The sequence below is a fragment of the Diceros bicornis genome, chromosome 27, assembly GCF_020826845.1.
Source record: "Diceros bicornis minor isolate mBicDic1 chromosome 27, mDicBic1.mat.cur, whole genome shotgun sequence".
Classification (NCBI taxonomy): domain Eukaryota; kingdom Metazoa; phylum Chordata; class Mammalia; order Perissodactyla; family Rhinocerotidae; genus Diceros; species Diceros bicornis.
In genome coordinates this window covers 37,432,918-37,452,650 of record NC_080766.1, presented here as the reverse complement: position 1 = coordinate 37,452,650, position 19,733 = coordinate 37,432,918, and the positions used below count along the sequence as shown (strand labels likewise).

At 41.1% G+C, this 19,733-nt stretch overlaps 1 protein-coding gene across 3 annotated transcripts in view; it reads left to right on the top strand.

The window, feature by feature from the left end:
- Nucleotides 1–19,733, top strand: part of VPS26C (VPS26 endosomal protein sorting factor C) — a 43,466-nt gene that overhangs the window by 8,165 nt on the left and 15,568 nt on the right. For 2 of the 3 annotated variants that reach the window (XM_058523094.1, XM_058523093.1), the window contains exons 2-3: nucleotides 15,970–16,113; nucleotides 17,366–17,515. The exons of the other annotated variant lie outside the window; for it this stretch is intronic. In XM_058523094.1, the coding sequence (XP_058379077.1) occupies nucleotides 15,973–16,113; nucleotides 17,366–17,515 (291 nt within the window). In that variant the 5' untranslated portion in view covers nucleotides 15,970–15,972. The remainder of the gene's footprint in view (nucleotides 1–15,969; nucleotides 16,114–17,365; nucleotides 17,516–19,733) is intronic. 3 annotated transcript variants of the gene reach the window in all.

Here is a 19,733-nt window from a genome sequence, read left to right as displayed (position 1 = left end):
GGCTGGAGAGCCAGCAGCACAGGCAGGTTTTGGGGAGATGGCACCTCTCTTTTTCTCCTGTTTTTCCCCCTCTTTGACTCCTTCTCCACTGCTTCCCCAGCCGGAGTCTGCAGAGCCCCACTGTCTACTCTACAGAAGGTCCAAGCTCTCCACCTGTTAGGAAGCTCATTGCTGCTGTCATCCTTACCCCCTGCCCCTCCCTGTTCCTCCTGCACCTCTGAACCATGCGCCCTCTCACCCCCCACTTTCCTCTGGGCTGATCTGACCCCCACTCCCTGACTCTCCCCTCCTTGGCCCCGTCACTCTTCCTGCACCTCTGCTCCCTCGCCCTCTCCAGTCCTCTCTTCTCCTCTTGCTTGCCATCTGCTCTCTTATTAGCATGGGCAGGTTCTGGAAAAGTTGTGAGTTGAAGCCAGTTTTCCATTTGCTTTCCATTTTCATTTCAGCTAGACTTTGGGAGTTTTTAATTCCCTAGCTCTGAATATCTCTTCCTGTCATTCAGTTTTTTACACAGGTAGTTGTTATATATAAATGCAGTTCTTTTACTAGATAAATCGGTGATACCACCCCCACCCCCCGGTAGTTTTCTAACCGTCAACTTCTGTTCAGAAAACAGAGTCACTTGTTAGCCGTGGGCGGTGTGGGCTGACCTGTTTCCCCTCCCAGTGAGCACACTAAAGCCAGACCATTTCAGAAGAGCATTGTTAACAAATCGACAACTGGCAGTATTTAGCCAACAGAAAAGCACAACATTCCAGAGCTCAGTAATAAACTTTGCCCTCTGTGGGTGGATAGTTTAAGTGAGGTCAGGTCATGCAGTGACTTGCTTCAGGCCCGTTCACGGTTCCTGCATGTGGTAGTAGATCCAGCGTGTACCCGCTCACAATTCCTGCATGTGGTAGTAGATCCAGCGTGTGCCTGCTCAGGATCCCCGTGTGTGGTAGTAGATCCCAGTGTGCCCGGCTCACCATTCCTGCATGTGGTGGTAGATTTAGTGTGTGCCTGCTCATGATTCCTGCATGTGGTAATAGATCTAGAGTGTACCCAGCTCACGACTCCTGCATGTGGTAGTAGATCCAGCGTGTGCCCAGCTCACGGTTCCTGCGTGTGGTAGTAGATCCAGCGTGTGCCCAGCTCACGGTTCCTGCGTGTGGTAGTAGATCTAGTGTGTGCCCAGCTCACAATTCCTATGTGTGGTAATAGATGCAGTGTGTGCCCGGCTCACCATTCCTGCGTGTGGTAGTAGATCCAGCGTGTGCCTGCTCACGATTCCTGCGTGTGACAGTAGATCCAGCGTGTTCCCAGCTCACCATTCCTGCGTGTGGTAGTAGATCCAGTGTGTGCCTGCTCACAATTCCTGCGTATGGCAGTAGATTTAGCGTGTGCCTGTTCATGATTCCTGTGTGTGGTAGTAGATCCAGCGTGTGCCTGCTCACGATTCCTGCGTGTGGCAGTAGATCCAGCGTGTGCCTGCTCACGATTCCTGCATGTGGCAGTAGATCCAGCGTGTGCCCAGCTCACAATTCCTGCGTGTGAAAGTAGATTTAGCGTGTGCCTGCTCACGATTCCTGCGTGTGACGGTAGATCCAGCGTGTTCCCAGCTCACTATTCCTGCGTGTGGTAGTAGATCCAGTGTGCCCACTCATGGTTCCTGCGTGTAGTAGTAGATCCAGTGTGTGCCTGGCTCACAATTCTTGCGTGTGGCAGTAGATTTAGCGTGTGCCTGCTCACGATTCCCGCATGTGGCAGTAGATTTAGCGTGTGCCTGCTCACGATTCCTGCGTGTGGCAGTAGATCCCTGGTGTTAGGCACTGTGGTGTGTTGTGCACTGTTGCTCCCTGGCCATAGGGTCCTGGGTCCTTTCAGATGCTTTTTTATACAGATAGGTAAAGATATAATTTTTGTAAAATACTTTTATGAAGTGAAGAATTGCTATCAATTTCAATTATTGTCTTCTACCTGCACACAAGAGTCTCTGGACACATTTATATGGTGAGCAACTCGTAAAAAGACTGTCTTGGTCTTTTATTGTCTTTGTTGAAGAGACAGTCTACTCTCTCACTCCCGGGAGAAGACAATTCAGGCTCAGAGAAATGGTGGCTTTCTCAAGGTGATGTGATTGAAAATATATATTACCTCTCATCTCTCAAACTAAAGTGTTTCCATATAAAACTGCTCAAGAAAATGAACAGTATTGTTTGTTTAGGATAAAGATTTTCCAAAAAAATTTTAAGCCATGGAACTTTTATTAAATGAAATCTTATATAGAATTCTAATATATCAATTTTTATAAATATAATACTTATTAGAATAGTTTGTTTTATAAGCAGATAAAAGCAGAGCTTTCCCATTTGAAGTGATTTCCCTCCTTCCCTCCCTGACTTCCTCAAATCCCAAAGTGGCTGCTGCAGCCTAGGGCCCAGTGCTTCCCAGTTTGAAAAGTACTGGTTGTAGGATGTACTGACCAGCCAGAGCCAACGAGGCTGAAGTTTTTTCATACCAACCCATTTTATTTGGTCTATGCCAAAGCTCCTAGGCTCTGTTAACTTTCACTTATAATGCGGTGCATGCAACGAGGCTTAAAATATTTTGCTTTTATTTACTGGGGGAGTTAACCAAAAAAGCTAGCCTCCTGCTTCACACAGATTGTAGACCCACCACCCTTGGTTACCAAGGACTGACTAAGGACTGACCATCCTTGGTTAGTCTTCTTCCACTTTCCTCTTTGACAGGCTGCTCATCTGGGGTTCTTGGGCCAGCAGGCCCAGCAGAAACTGGTGGGTCTGGCCGCTTCCCTGTTCTCCTTCCTGGTGGTTAAACTCGCCCTGGGCAGGGTGGTAGGAGATTGTTGGTAGCCTTGGGCTCTTGACAGGAACCTGTGCCTGATTAAGCTCTTCTGAGCCCGGCTTGCTGATGCTCAGAAAGAGCTTGGCTCTGAGAAGGGAGGGTACGCCAGCTCCCCCTGCCTGTTGGGCAGCTTCTCGTGGGGTATGACGTTGGCGCATGTGCTTTCCGATGATGGCCGGCTTCCATTAATCCCCACTACCTGCCCCCATGGTGATATTCTTATATTCTTATTTATGCTCATGCTTTTACTGTCTCTCGCCAGGCATGATGTCAACCAAACATTGGCCCTTCCTTGGTTTTATCAGGAAAGATCATGTAAGACCATTACTCTAAAACACAAATCATCATCTTTGGGAAAGGAACAGAAGTCCCATCAATGGAAAAGTAGGGGGTAGATAGGCAGAAATTCCCTTCTTTAATAATAATCAGGAAAAAAGTAAGCTTTTTTAAATTTAAAAAAGATATAGTAGAGTTAATTTGACCACATGTTTTGAATCTTGCAAAAAACTTTATATTTTGTAAATTTAAAAATATATCTTTTTACTTGCTAAGAAAATTCAAGTAATAGGAAGGACTGTCAAATGAGAGGTGACATTCTTCTGTCCCCCTCCTTCACTACTCCATAAGCACTTCCCAGAATTAACGCTTGACAGTCCCAGCCTCCCACAGTAGGGTCTGACAGTCACCGTGGGCAGTGGCGCGGGAGCCACTGGAGCAGCATGAAGCAGAGAGACTCCTATGCTGGGCAGTGCAGGGTCTGCCCTGGCGCTCCCCTGCCGAGTTTCTGCCTTTCCACAGCTCTTTGGACAGTGGGACTTGTTGGCTTTGGACTCACGTCTCGCCCTCTAGTCCTGGAGTTTTATCCGCCTTGGATTGGGTGATATACTGTTCTCATTTATACATGAGTTTGCTCTCACTGGGCTTCAATTTGGTGGCTGTTCGGGTTGTTCATTATTAAGTGTGGGCTGGCCAGTCAAAGCCTTTTCTTTGGCCAACTCCCTGTCATCCACAGCCATTACTTTTTCATATAATTAGGCCAACTCCCAGACTTGTCTGTCATCAGAGCTCTCCTGAACTCTTGGTTTATAGTCTGGAGTCTTTACATTCACTTACGCCAATTGTTCCAAACTGGTGTCAACGTTCTAACTTTTTATGAGTTTTAGTGTTATTGAAATCTGAAATCCAGTAATCTCTATTAACTCATAATTTTGCTAATATGTGGTATCTAACCCCTGAAACCACACAGCACACCAGGATTTGAATTTTGTACTCCTGCGCTAAGACCCCATATTCACTTACTTTTATTAATTTTTACTTTTTGTGACTAGTTATGGCAATCTTATTCTGCCCCTTTCTTCTACATTTTTACTCGGTGGCTCAGGTTTCTTCTCCAGACTCTCAAAGTTTCAGAACTAGAAGTTTCAGAGATGACTCCATCAGACAATAGCTGCGATTTTTGTCGGCCCATTTTACTTAGTATTTATTTACACCTATACTTAGAAGGAACCTGCTGTGTTTCACCATTTTAGTACAGCATCAGATGGCAGTACTAAAATGTAAGCCCCCTGAGGACGGGGCCTTTGCCTCCTTTGTTCACTGCCCTGTCCCTAGTGCCTGGAACAGCATCTGATACATGGTAGCCATGCCAAAAATATTTGTTGAATGAATGATGATATTATTTCTGCTCTTTTGGCAGTAAGTATATATGTGAACCATGTAAATTAGTATCTCAGTATTTTGGTCCAGTTCCATTGCTAGTGAACTGATTGATTTTTATAAATTTTTACTTAAATATTAATCGCTTTTAGAATACTACCTTGTTATCAAGAAAGTGGTGTGAGTATATTTCCTTCTATACTTGATTATCTCTGTGGGTTTCTTAATATAGGTATATCACATGCAGTAGATCACTCGTTTCAGTGTAGAGTTCTCTGAGACTGTAACCACTGTCACAGTCAAGATAGGAGATAGTCCTGTTACTCCCCCAAATTCCCTTGTGTCCTTTGTAGTCAACTTTTTCCCCACCATCCCTCCAGCCACTGGCAAGCACTGATCTGTTTTCGCTCTCCATGGTTGGCCTTTTCCAGAGTGTCATATAAATGGCATAAATATGATCATATGACATGTGGCCTTTTGAATCTGGCCTTATCACTTAGCATAATGCCTTTGAGGGTCATTGGAGTTGTTCTATCAGTAGTTTGTTCTTTTTATTGCAGCATGGTCTTCCCTTGTATGGATGTACCACTGTTTGCTCATCTGTCATCTGTCACCCATTGAAGGACATTTGGGTGATTATGAATAAAACTACTAGAAACCTTTGCATGTGGATTTTTGTGTGAACATAATCTTTCATTTCACTTGAGTAAAATCTCAGAATGGGATTGGAGATGGCACATTCTCTTCAAAATTCTGCTTTCTAGAACTTTAGTAAACACCCCATAATATTTGCCATTATTTACTATGTGGAGAAATATTTGGTGATCATTTATTAACTGTTTTTCAAACAAGATGGATAATACAGAATAGTGGAGATGGTGATAACTAACAAGTTGAAATCTCTTTAATGTTTCTGATTTCCGTTTTCCAACCAAAGTGGGTCTCTAAGTGCTGCTAAGAAAGACTAAGGTGTTTCAACAAGCAATTAGTTGTCTAACTTGTGTTTTCCCATCTAGCTCAGTGACTTACCTTGTGATTTGTGTGTGTGTGTTAGTTAACTGCTTAACGCATTTGATTCCCTGTTGGTAAATGAAAGGGCAGCTCATTATTGGTGTACAAGATCTCTAGACCAAATGTGGTGTAAGAGTCCCAGGTGGTTCTAAGAGTATTGCTGAGCGTTAGGAAGGAAGGACTTGTTTGGATATGCAGAGGACTCTTGAGGACAATAATGGCTATCACGGCTCATCATGCTGCTGGGACCATTAGCAAGGAAAGACACTGGAGAGAGAATGGCTGAGGAATTAGCTAAGAGGCTTCTCCTTCTCTCACAGTTGCGTTCAAGTCCGAAGTAAGAGATAATCCAGATAAATGTGACTTTCTAGCATGCAATCTTTAGATCTTTCCCCGAGAAAGACCACTGTGCCCTTGGGTTATCAAAATTTAAGGGACTTAGAACTATATATTTAGGTCTAGAGGCCACACATTCTGGGATTGATCTTATTTTAAAATTGATTTATTATGTTAATGGTTCATCAGTTCGCATGGTTTAAAATTCGTGAGTTTCAAGATGGATGCATCTGGCACCCACTATCCCTCAAGGTCTTTTCCTATGGGGCAGCCAAAAGCTATCAATTTCTTGTGATTCTTGCCAAAGATATTTTATGTATATATAAATAAATATGTACAAATGTTCTTTTTCTCCCCTTTTTCCACAATGGTACAATATGCAGCCTTAAAAAAAAAAAAAGAGCATGTATATACTAATGTGAATGATCTCCAAGATATTGTTAAAGGGAAAAACCACCATTTGCCTATTGTTGGAATTTAGTTGTTCACAATCTTTTGTTATTATAAACAATGTTACAATGAGTAACTGTGCCCATAAGTCATTTCACATGTGCAAATATGTCTGAGGAAAATTCCTAAAAGCAGAATTGCCGGGCCTAGGTGTTCGTAAAATGTTTTTGGTATTGCCAAATGGCCTTTCCGAGGTGATAGTTTTCTAGACTCCCCCAGCAGTGTATGAGAGTGCCTGTTGCTCCCTCCCCAACACAGTAGGATCAAATTGTTTGATCTTTGCTAATCTGATAGGTGGAAAATGGCCCTTGGGATAGTTTTAATGATCATTTCTTCTGTTATTGTTGGGACTGAGCATATTTTCATGGGCTTAGGAGCAATTTGCTTCTCCTTTTCCGTGAACTCTTTGTTTATACCATTTGCCCATATTTTTTTTTTGTTTGGTTGTTTATCTTTCTCATTAATTTTTTTTAGTTCTTAAAATATTAGAGAAATTAGCCCTTTGCCTGTTATATTAAGTTGCAGTATTTCCCTAGTTTATCATTTATTTAAGTTGTATTGGTCATATTCACTTTTATGAAACAAACTTTATTTTGGGTCATATTTGTAGTCATATTTGTTTGGAGTCGTTCTTACAAGAGCCTTCTCCACTTTGATATGATAAAAATCACTCTCTATACTTTCTTCTAAAACTTTTATTTCAGTTTTTACATTTAAGTCCTTGATGCATTTAGAACTTTTCATGTACAAAGGTTTGCAGTATGGATCCAACTTAATTTTTTTTCCAGTTCTCTGGCCAGTTTTCCAATATCATTTAGTGAATATTCCACCTTTTCCTCTGGATTTAAAATGCTACCTTTATCATGTATTAAATTCCCATACTATCTGGGTCTGTTTCTGGAATTTCCATGCTGTTCTATTGACCTTTCAGCCTGTGTACGTGTCCTGTACCACACTTTGTAAATTATGTGTCATAATATCTTGTAGGACTAGTCTCCCTCATTTCTCTTCTTTTCAAAATTTACTTTGTATTCCATATGAATTTTAGAATCAGCTTGTCTAGTCTATCTCACCCCTAAAAAAAGAAAAAAACCAATTCTGATATTTTCTTTAGGATTGTGTTGCCTTTACAGACTGACTGAGAAAGCAGACATGTTAAGGGTATTTAAACTTCCTTTTCAAAAATATAGTATGGCTTTCCATTTGTTTCTTTTGTGCCCTTCAGCCATGTTTTAAGTTTTTGTCTTATCACAGTTTTAGACATTTCCTGTTAAATTAATGTATAGTATTTTAACTTATTGTTGCTTTTGAAAACAGTCTTTTCTTCCAGTGTATCCTCTCATTGATTGTTGTCTTGTACATCATGCCTTACTGACTTCTGTATATTAATTTTGTACCCAACTACCTTCCTTCCTGAAATCTAACTCTTCATGTTGATAATTTTTCAGTGAATTTTCTTGGGTTCTTTCAGACATACAGTCATATCATCTACAAATAATGATCATTTTACCTCCTCCTTTTCAATTTTCATGCTTATTTCTTTCTCTAGTTTTATTGCATTAACTAATACTTGTAGTACATTAATAGTAGAGATAGTGGTCATCCTGGTTTTATTCCTGACTTAAATGCAATGTATCTCATTTCCCATTAAGTCTGATGCTGGCTTTTGGGTAAGGTAGATATATTTTGTCATGTTAAGGAAGTTTCCTTCTATTCTTATTTTACTAAGAATTTTATCAAGAATAGATATTAAATTTTATCAAGTGACTTTTCAGCATCTGCAGAATTGACTGAACGATTTTTCTCTGGAGAGCTAATAATATAATAAGTTATATTAATACCTTTCCTCAATTATTGAACTATCTTTGCATTCCTAGATTAAATCACACTTGGTTATGGTGTAATATTCCTATAAGTTGCTACTGGATTGTATTTGCTGATATTCTATTTAGAACCTTTGCATTGATATTTATAAATAAGAAAAATTTAGTTTTCTCTGTGTGTGTGTGTGTATGTAGATTTTGTCTTACTTTGATGTAATTGTTATGTTTGCTTGATTTTTTTAAAGGACATTCCTTCCTTTTCTATGCTTTGGAATAGTTTAATATTGGAATTTTCTGTTTTTACACATTTGGGAATGATCTGTGAAACTCTTTGGGCCTGGTGCTTTGGGCGAGAACTTATAACTTTCTCTATTTTTTCTGTGGTGATTGATTTGCTTAGGTTTCATGTCCCCTTTGGAGTTAGTTTGGATAAATTATATTTTCCTATAAAACTAATTCACTTTACCAGCTTTTCAAATTTACTTATATGCAGTTGAACAGTGTATTATCTTATTCTTTTAATTACCTCTATATCTCTATTTCCCTTTTCTTTCTTATTTTGGATATTTGTATTTGCTTTCCTCTTTTTTTCCTTGATTAGGTGAATAATTTGCTTTACTGTTTCTTTTCTTTTCCCCTAAAGAAAGAACTGTGGAGCTATTTGTGGGCTAATTTGGTCAATTTTTGTGACTGTACCGTGGACATTGAAGAGTTTTCAGGGTGTAGAGTTCAACATGTTCCAATTAGTTATACCCTATTGATGTGTAACTTAGGTCTTCTATATCCTTTCTTCTGTTTGTCCTCTTTATCTGGGATGTAATCTAAGGGGGGTAAATTAATATCTCCCACAAGTAATATGTTTTACTCCATTTCTCTTTGTATCCCCTGTCATTTTTGCTTTATGAGTGTTGATGCTATGTTATCTGATCCACAGATAGTAATACCACATGTCTTTACTGTGAGTTACACCCTTTAGAATTGTACAGTACCCTTCTTTGTCTTGTTCAAGCCTTTGTTCTTTGAACTCAGCCTTGTCTGATATTAAGATTACAGCCCACGATTTATTTCTTCACTTTTGCTTCATATGCCTTTGCTTATCCTTTCCTCTTCAGCCTTTCCAAACCCATCCTCATCCCTGCATTTTTAGGTGCTTCTATGTTGTACAGCATAAAATTGGGTTTTGCTTTGAGATAAAATCTGAATGTCTAATAGATATTAATTTAGCCAGTTTATTCATATGACATATTTGGCATTAATTCTGGCATTGCTGCTTTCTTGTTGTTTGGGGGGATTGTTTTTGAAGTAGCTGTTAAAACATCTTCCTCTCTACGGTCTTATTTTCTTTGCTTTGTGTTGCATGTATGATTTTCTGATAATTTGGAGTTTTATTTATTATAATTGTTACCCTTACAACTTTTTATTATACCCTAAATCTTTTATGTTTTAGACGTTATTTATTAATTCCCTACTGTGAACAATGATAAAATTAGTATATTTCCTCTTCTTTTCCCCTCTCACTTTCTTCTCTTCTACCAACTGATCTTAGTTATTTACAAATATTACCTTTATTGGTGTTTACCTTTGTTAACTTTATTTGTACTATGTTATTTTTTAAATTTAAATCCACACTGTCCTGTGGAACTCGCTGTGATGACGTGAATATACGGTTTATCTGCCCTGTCCATTATGATAGCCATTAGCCACAATGTGGCTTTTACGCACTTTAAATGTGGCTAGGGCAGCTAAGGACCTGAACTTTAAATTTTATTTAATATTAATTAATATAAATTTAAGTTTAAATGGCCACATATGGCTAGTGGCTCCCATATTGGAAAGCATGATTTTAATGATATATATATATTTTTGTGTGTGTCAGGAAGATCAGCCCTGAGCTAACATCTACCAATCCTCCCCTTTTTGCTGAGGAAAACTGGCCCTGTGCTAACATCCATGCCCATCTTCCTCCACTTTATATGGGACGCCGCCACAGCATGGCTTGACAAGCGGTGCGTCGGTGCACGCCCCAGGATCCGAACCTGCGAACCCTTGAGCCGCTGCAGTGGAGCGCGCGCACGTAACCACTATGCCACCAGGTCGGCCCCTTAATGATATATTTTTAAACCCCAGCTGTCAAAGATAGGGAAACCACGTACATAATACTACCTCCCACATTCTTGCTTCCTTACTCTCCCAACTAGTGTTATTTAAATAATTTCTACACTGTCAAGACTTGTAGTTTGCATTCTGTTCTCTCACCATAATTATTGCATATCTCTTAGTCTTAAAATTCTTACGTTAAATGGATTCAATCCTCACAAATGGTTCTTTTGACATAGTTTTCTAGCCATCCCATGGGTAGTTACAGTTCACTATCTAGTAAATTCCTCAAGAAGGACTTTGATACGGTGTTCCTGGGGGTTTTTGTTTGTTTGCGTGCTTTTGCACGTTTAAAACTCCTTTTATACTTGAGTGACTGTTTAGGTAGGTATAAAATTCTAGGATCACACTTCGTTTCCTTGAGCCCTGTAGTGGGCATTGCTCTGCTTTCATTTTGAATTGCCCTTAGTTGTGAAGAAGTCTGATTTTTCCTCTTCTTATAAGTGACTTGATCTTTTTGCCTGACTCCTAAAGGATTCTTTCTTTTTTGAAGTAGAATGATTTTATTAGAGTCTCTCTTTTCTTGACCATTCCTGATTCATTTGCCCTTTCAATATTTTAAAATTATATCATTAAATATTTGTTCTGTTCTATTATTTCAGTTTTCTTATTTGGGAACTGCATTATGCATATGTTGGATATTCCTCACCTGTCTCTCATTTTTGTCAATATTTCGGTGGTTCTTTTTAATTCTTTCTTAAATTTTCATTTATTTTGTTTGAATTTTCTCATTTCTGCCCTCTCTGTATTTTTACCCCTTTCAGTTTCACCTCCTTTTCTGCGATGGCTTTATTTTTTCCTTCCAGTTCTTTTCTGAGCTTTTCTTATATTTTTATCTGTCGCCTCACCATTTCATCATCCCTGAGCTCTTATAGCTCTGTTTTGCGTTCATCCTTTATAGAAGCAATTGCTTCATTAGATTTTAAAAATTCGTGGTGAAATGCATGTTCACAGTTTTCATCTGCTTGACAGTACTGTTTTCTCTGCCGAATGGTCGTGTATTCATTCATTCAGTGAACATTCATCAAATGCGTACTCTTGCGATGACTCAACGCTCATGGAGTTTACATTCCAGGGGTACAGATAGTAAATAAAATAGGTAAGTACTGATGTCGTATTTTAGAAGGTGACAAGTGCTACAGAGCAGAGTCAGGGAGGAGGAATAAGTGAGTATTGGGGAGGGGTAGTACAGTTTTAAATAGCAGTGGTCAGAGAGGGCCTCAAGAAAATGGTGTCATCTGAGCAAAGATGTGATAGAGAGGAGGGAGCAAGTGTTAAAGAAAAAATTATTCATGACACTTGCTAAAGAGGGTAAGGCAGGCTTTATTCAAGGGGGAACTATTGTAATAGGTATAATGGGGTCTAGCAGTGGGGGAGAGAGGTCGGGCTCAACTCCGGGTTAAGCATGGGCAAGTGGGAATTGACAGCCAAGGAGCAGGATGGGCGTCAGTGGATGGAAAATTACTGAGAGGAAACATAAGGGGTCGGGGGCATTCTGGCTAAACCAACCTAACAGGATTCTTGCTGAAGGCAGGCCAGGGTGATCAGACATCGCCTGGGGGTGCTGGAGGATGAGGAACCCAATCAGATATCAGGGGTATCAGATATGGAGGATGGCTAAACTGACGTAGCAGAATTCTTGCTAAAATTGAACAATGCAGAGAGGAACATGGAAATCCAAAAGTTAAGGGTAGTTGAAAAAGAGCTTGAGGAGGTTGAGTAGAGTTAGGTCAAGGAGAGACTGTCACAAGCCACGTGGGTATCTGGAAGAAGAGTATCTAGGTTGGGGGAATAGCATGTATAGCTGCCTCGAGGGTGGACTCTGCAGCATGTTAAAGGAATAGCAAGGGGGCCGGTGAGGGGGGCAAAGTTATGAAGGGGAGTTAAGAGATGAGGTCAGACAGGTCAAGGGGAGGGACACATCCTCCTTTTAGGCCATGAAATGACTTTGGCCTTTACCCTGAGTGAGATGAGGAGCCGCTATTGAGTTTCATTAAGTAGAAGAGTGACATGGTCTGTCTTTTGTTTATTCATCATCTGCCACTTGGTTTTCTCTCTCTCCCCCTCCTTCCCTCCATCCCTCGTTTTTAAATCCATTACACATCCTGTGCTCCTCTGCTCGTTCTTTTAATGTCTCCTTCTTGTAGGAGGTTTTATTCCTAGACTAGGCTGGCTGAGGTTTTATGGTGAAGAAAAGAAAATTACCTTTACTTTTCTTCCGCTTGGGAGATAAGCAGCTGGGAGATTTTCACAGTGCCAGGGCCCTCACTGCACTGCTGCAGAGCCCACTGCTCCCTGCCTCCTGCATGGGCACATTTGTAGGGTTCCTCACTGGGTGCTGCCTCTTCTGCTCCTTAGAACCCGACCAGCCCCTGCGAAGCCCGCGGCCAGGGCAGCTGCTCCCAGGTGTCCCTCACCTTCCAGAAGCGTATTACTGCAGCCAGCGGGCTTGTTTCGGCTTTTCACTGCTTGCCCCCACACTCGGTCTTCCCTCTTGAGCAACTCTTCCGTCTATTTCATAATATCTGACTGTCTCCTTGCTTCGCCGGACATGGAGTTTGTGGTTTTGTTTCTTCTTCTTTTGGATGATTTCCAGGAAGCCAGGGGGAACACTGACTTGATGCCACCATCTTCAAACCCAGAGTCCTAATTATGGGTTTGGCATTTAATTCCAGAGAACAAAAGAGAAAAGTTGTGTAGTTTGGTAGTGGCCGTTTACATTTAGAGAAGACAAAGTTAGAAAACATAGTCTCTCTTACCACCCTTTGGACAAACTTGGTAGTGGTTTCTGCTGAAAGGCGGCGTGGCTGAGAAGGCCAGGGTGTGCCCAGTAGCCTTGTTCCCAGCCTGATCTTTTGGTTTGTGGTTGCAGATGGCTGCTGGAGGCCTTTCTCTAGACTTAGCCCCTCCGGGGCGGGGACTTGAGCCGACTTGCGGCAGGCTCTGTGTGATGTGGTTCCCTTGAATGCGTTGCCTTGCCGAGGAGTAAGGTTTTCATAGCACTGGTAGGATCAGAGGCGTCTGTGCTGGCCCATTTTGAGGAATAGCACAGTTGTAAGTCCCTTTAAGGGGTGAGACATACAGGGCTGGCCCCATGGCTTAGCGGTTAAGTGCGTGCGCTCCGCTGCTGGCGGCCTGGGTTCGGATCCCAGGCACGCACCGCACCACTTCTCCAGCCATGCTGAGGCCGCGTCCCACGTACAGCAACTAGAAGGATGGGCAACTATGACATACAGCTATCTACTAGGGCTTTGGGGGAGAAAAATAAATAAACAAAATTTAAAAAAAAAAAAAAGGGGAGGTGAGACATACAGGCTAAAGCACTGGGATCTGTCCCCTTGTGTCTTCTATGTGCAGACAAGTGTGGGGCCTGCGTCTCTCCTCACCTGTGTTTCTTAAGCTCTCTCAGGTCAAGGACCTCCTTTATGATATGACAAAAGCTATGGCTCTTCTCCCTAAAAATTGGCACTTGTGTGCATGATTTTGTACGTTGTTTCTGAGGTTCTCTGAGTGGCCCCTCTTTGAAATTGTGGTCCCCAGTTGAAGGATCCCTGCTTATTACGTTGAGTGAGGTATTGGCTCTATCCAGAGCCATAATCTCATTCTCTCCTTATTGAGAATTCTAGATAAAAGTTTGAGAGAGGAGTTCTTGGTGATGTCTTGGGTTTTCCTGAATTTTAGCTACTCAAGTTCATTCTATCCTCCTTTGCCAGAATTAATCAGGAATTATCTGGTACACCTAAAACTAAGATGTTATATGTCAATTATAGCTCAATTAAAAAAACCCAAAAACCAAACAAAGAATTGTCTGTTTTCTCGTTATTATGGGTGTTAACTCCTTGTTGAACCATCTTCTGTTTCTAAAATTCTTGGCTTGTTGAGCTACACGTGGACTAACTCTATATCGTTCTTTTGTTGGTAGGAACTGAATAGATGTGTGTATCATAAGGATGCCTCATTTATCTACAAATATTTTACTAATTTTGTTTTCTCTCTGCCATAGTCTTTCTTAATTAAATGAGAGAATGACAGAAGAGTCCCTTGGGTCGTAAAATATTTACTCTGCTTACTTCCAAGGTACTTCAGTGCTTTTTCCTTCTTATGCCATTGGGATTAAGGAAGGAAAAGGTTCGGTTGATGTCATGATTATAATATGCCAATCCGTGGTCAACCCAAATCCGGTTCCCATGAGATTAACTGAAAATGTTATGGTTAGATAGGAGCAGAACTATCCTCAAGTGCTATTGTGTTGTTCAATTGAAAAAGTTCATGAACTTATTTTGTCTCATTTTATTTTGGGACATACTAGTCAAGTAAGTTTTTAAAAGTATACTAGTGCATTTAAATTTTCTCAAAATTAGATTTCTACTTGATTTGGGTTGTACAAAAATTAATAGAAGTAATTTTAATTAAATTTAAAAATTAATTTATTTTAGAGGAATTTTCTTTTAAATTTGTTTATGCACTTTTTATGGGAGAGTGGGAAACCAAGACAAAATATTTAGCACCTTTAAGGGACATAGAATATTCCCTGCTCCCCAAATTCCACATAATGTGAGAGCTTGGTGAAAGCTTTTCAATAGATGACTAGAGGAAATAAAAGGTAAACAGATTTAAACACCAAGAGGACAGATGTTTCTTAATGCTTTGATCCTCAGGTCATTTTTACTTTTGCTGTTTTTGTTTTTTTGGTTTTGTTGTCCACAATTTTCTGCCATCGTATTACCATTTGACAGCACTCATGCTACGTTTCCGAAGGTCATTTCAGAAACACGTTGTTTTGTATTTATTGTGGATTCTCTTTCCACTCGGGTTGATGCTATTTAATCTCCTCAACTTCCTTTTCCACTCAAACCCCCTTAGCAAATTGAGACTGTCGAGTTCTCTGGTGACAGGCAGAAACTGCCATCCAGTAAAGGATGTAAGGTCCATCTTCTGTTACTCAGCAATTATCTTCAGATAAATGAATAGACGGTCTGTTGTGAAATCCTTCCTAAATGATTTATGAGCCAGGGAAATCTGGGCTTGGATGTCACCAAAGCGCACCGGGCTGTGGAAGGACTGAGGATGTCTTTAGTGAAAGCGGTGTGTTGTCTTCTTGTGTTCTCTTGACAACCTCCGGGTCTCTCCTCAGCGGGGCGTTCTGGGCAGGGAGGACACCAGGCTAACACTGGTGTTAAATTACTCGTGCATTGAAAACGTGCAGTCATTTTAGTCGGCACAATTGAGAAAGAACCTAAAGAAGAGGATTTTCTTTTATTGTAGAGAACCACGCTCGTGTGTGATGTGGCTGTGGAGCTGCCACCTGCCCCAGGCCCTTCCTTTGCCCTTTTGAAGTCAGACGTTTGTTGGGATTCTCCCAGCGGGAATGAAGATGTGTCAGGAAGGCCCTGATGGGATGAGATTCCTTGCCTACTCCCCCTGGTGCTCCCCATCAGCATTCGTCCAGTCCTGCCCTGTAATTATTGGTGGCTGCCTGGCCCCCCACCAGGGGCCGTGCCATCTCCATCCCAGCGTCCAGGTTTCTGTTCTATATAAGTGCTCGGTAAATGTCCGAAGCTTTGAAAGAATTGATCGTTAAGGAGACTTACTTTTGCTAACAAACAAGGTGAATGAAAGAAATGTGCTAATTTGGGAAATTAAATTTTTAATTTCAATTAAAAAATAACAATAAAAATTCCTCTCCTAGGAGATGCTCTCAGGTGTGGTGGTTGTATCTGGTAAGGACTCGGTCCAGCATCAGGGAGTCTCTCTGACGGTGGAAGGATCCGTGAACCTACAGCTCAGCGCCAAGAGTGTGGGTGTGTTCGAAGCTTTCTATAATTCCGTTAAGGTAAGGATGCTTAGGTTGCACATTTTTAGTTCTTTAGTCAAGTGTTTGTGTTGGTTTTTACTTGCTGTCTGGCTTTATTGTTGTTATCTGTCCTTACTTTGCAAGGTATAGTGATAGTCATACTTTTAATACTTACTCATCAAACTGAAAAAATACTCAGATATTTTGATTCTGAATATACCCTGTTATAGAAAGTCAGCTTGTTCTCATTCCTATGAGAAGGGATAGGAGAATTCTGGCGGACTGATTTCAGCCGTTGAAGGGACCAGAGCTCTCTGAGAGGTTGTGCCTGTGGCGTCTGCGCTTACCTGCCCAGAACAAAACTGGTCTTTTAACCATGTCCGCTGCTGCTGTTGGATCTGGCGTTCAGGTGAGGTGAAACAGAGCAGTGGCCATTCTTTCCTTTGTGTCGTTTAGGGTAGATTTCTGTCTTCCAGAATGTAACTCTTCTTCTGTACTTACAGTTTCCTTTTCCTGAAGGATGTATGAACTCCTTAAGTTTAGAGGGAAAAGAGTTAAAGACGAAAGAAGGGTTCATTAACAGCGTTCAGATTCAGGGCCTTCCCATGTTTTCCACAGTTTTCTTATTTTCCTCCATTGGCACTTAGTGACTCCCTTCATGAGTCACGTATTTTCTCAGAGTGATGCTAAACCAAAGCTTAGAGTACCTTAACTAGTTAAAGTGTGATACCCGCCTTTTAGGCAGGTCCCCAATGTTAGTACCGTCTTTCTCCCTGGAGGCCCAGCCGAGGCCTGTGCCAGGCTGGGGAAAGGCCCTGCTGGTCCACACGTGGCTGTCAGTGTTAAGGCTCCCAGGAGGCTGGTACCATTGGATGGAGTGGTGCCAAGAAGACACAGGCTGATGAAGAGGAGCCCTGGGTTCAGATGGCGGCCCTCCTTGTGGAGTACCTCGACTGTCTGCTTCTTCATTCTGAAGATGGGGTGCCTGTGGGAGGGTTGTTAGGATAGTTAACGGAGATATTTGTGGAGAGGAGAGGGAAATGTCAGTTCACTTCCTACTGTGCACCAGACACCTAAGTGTCCAGTACTGTAAATGAACCATTATTGTGCCAAAGACTTGAACCAGCTCACTGTTCATCTCCAGACCAGCACTGTGCAGCCCAGGACACCAGGATGGTAGCGTCCAAGGGCAAGGGATGTGGTGTCTTTCAGGGGAGTGTTAATAGACACAGTAATGTGAATGTGCATCTAACAGTGCATGTTGATGAACTGAGCTGATTTTTCCTTACAGCCTATCCAGATCATCAACAGCACCATCGAGATGGTGAAGCCAGGGAAATTTCCCCCCGGGAAAACAGAAATTCCTTTTGAATTTCCTCTGCATGTGAAGGGTAACAAGGTTCTGTATGAGACCTACCATGGCGTGTTTGTCAACATTCAGGTGAGAATTTCCTGATCCCATGCAGCTGACTTCATAACGTTCCTTCTGCAGAACAGCTGGGTCTTTCTTTCACTGAAAGGGAATAGACAGACCCGAGAATTAATTATTGCTGAGCTCTCCCATGTATAATCGATGTTGATTTCTTATTTTGCCCTGGAGAACACATGTTATGTATGAGCATTGTTTTTGATAGGCATCCTGGGGGACCCACGCTGTAACCTCTTTTTAAAAATTCCTTTGTTTCCTTTGGGTTCTGTTCAGGCCACATGGACACTGTAAGGGGGCTTTCATTGTTTGTCATAGATAAGCCCTCACTTCTCTCTGGCACCCACACTAACTTGTCCATTTTATACTTATAAATATCCCTGTTTAATACCCAAAGTCTACTGCTTTAACACAGGCTTGTATTTTTTCTTGAACAAACCCTGTGAGTGAGGGGAAGTGAATTTATGACTTCCCGTCTACCTCTGCTGGGCAGGACGCCTTCCACAGTTGCTATTGTTGTCTCGGGCGCAGTTTGGAGTCATGACTCAGAGTGAAAGAAAGAGAGCCTTTCCTGTGTTCAGTGGAAAGAAAGGGGCTTTTGTGTTGTCCGTTCTGCAGTGGTTCCCCCTACCAGAGGAGACAGAACTATTTTGTCTTACGTATGTGCAAGAGGGCTGAAGTTAGGAACTTTTTGATTGATTAAGTTTTAGCTGATAATTTGGTCTTGGTAGAGACCATTCCCCTGATTAAAATTTAGCACTTGTAAAATAAAAATCCTCAAAACACTTGAGTGAGCTTAACCAAAGTTTTGTCTGTGAGTTTGATGAATTGCCTGAAAGATCTGTCAAGAAGAAACCTGTGTGGTCTGATGTACTCTATTACACTAAATAGCTTTGTGTAAAGAAAAAACATTTCTAGTCCTTTATTATTGGTGCACCTGTTTCAGGCAATATATGTACTAAAGGCCTTGAACAGCCTGTAGGAAGTAACAGTAATGACTGGGCAAGCGTCTAGATTCAAAGGGAGCTGCTTGGGTAGACAGACAGATTGCTGGTGTATAGATGTGAGTCCTCTGACCAGCTTTCTAGGTTGGGAATACTTTCACCATGAAAGAAAGTAAATGAAAAATGAAAATATCTCAAACATTTCTTTTGAAAAGTTATTTTTATTCTCTGTCCATAATCAGCATCAACTAGCTTTACCCACATAGTAGTTCTTTAGTAGTGTTTATTTAGTAATATCAGCATATGTTCATTAGAAACTAAATAGAATAACATCGAATTTTCACTGGTCATACTTCTTACTTGTTACTTTCTCCTGTGTTTATCATTCTTGTTAAAAGATTAGTATGTTTAGGGACCGGCCCGTGTCTTAGTGGTTAAGTGCATGCGCTCCGCTGCTGGCGGCCTGGGCTCAGATCCCGGGCGTGCACCGACGCACCGCTTCTCCGGCCATGCTGAGGCCTCCTCCCACATACAGCAACTAGAAGGATGTGCAGCTATGACGTACAACTATCTACTGGGGCTTTGGGGGAAAAAATAAATAAATAAAATTATTAAAAAAAAAAAAGAAAAAGATTAATATGTTTAAAATAAAATTGGAAATCTCATCCTTTTCCAAATATTGCCAAGAAAGGCATACAGATACGCATACAGAATTTGTGCACTTGTGTTCCCACCTAGCTGTGTGTGTAAATTGGAAACGATTTAAAATGCAACAGGAGAGTGAATGTGGTAAATTCTGTAGTGAGGGTATAATATCATAATCACCCCGACCCCCTCTCTATTTTGGTTGTCAGATTTTACTGCTTGAGAGTTCGCCTCAGAATGCCACAACTGAGAAGTCTGCCCCTCCCTGGATATCTCACAGATTTCTAAAAAGGAAGAGATTTCTTCTTACCCTCAGATTTATAAGATCTTGTCACCCTTATACTTAGCGCCTAGATTCAACATTTATTAGAATTTGCCATCTTTGTTTCATCTGTATTTATTTTTTCTGAGTCATTTCAAAGTTAGTTACAGAATCTTGACACTTCATCTCAAAATACTTCAATATCCATCTCCAAAAAATAGGGACATTCTCCTACATAATCACAGTTAACATTTTCACACTATCAAAATGAACAAAAATTCTCAAATATCATCCCATTCCTAATTCATATTCAAATTCGTCATTGCTTCTTTTGGGAAAATATACCTCTTGAGAGAAGCTAGGATGATGGTTTTTTGATCTG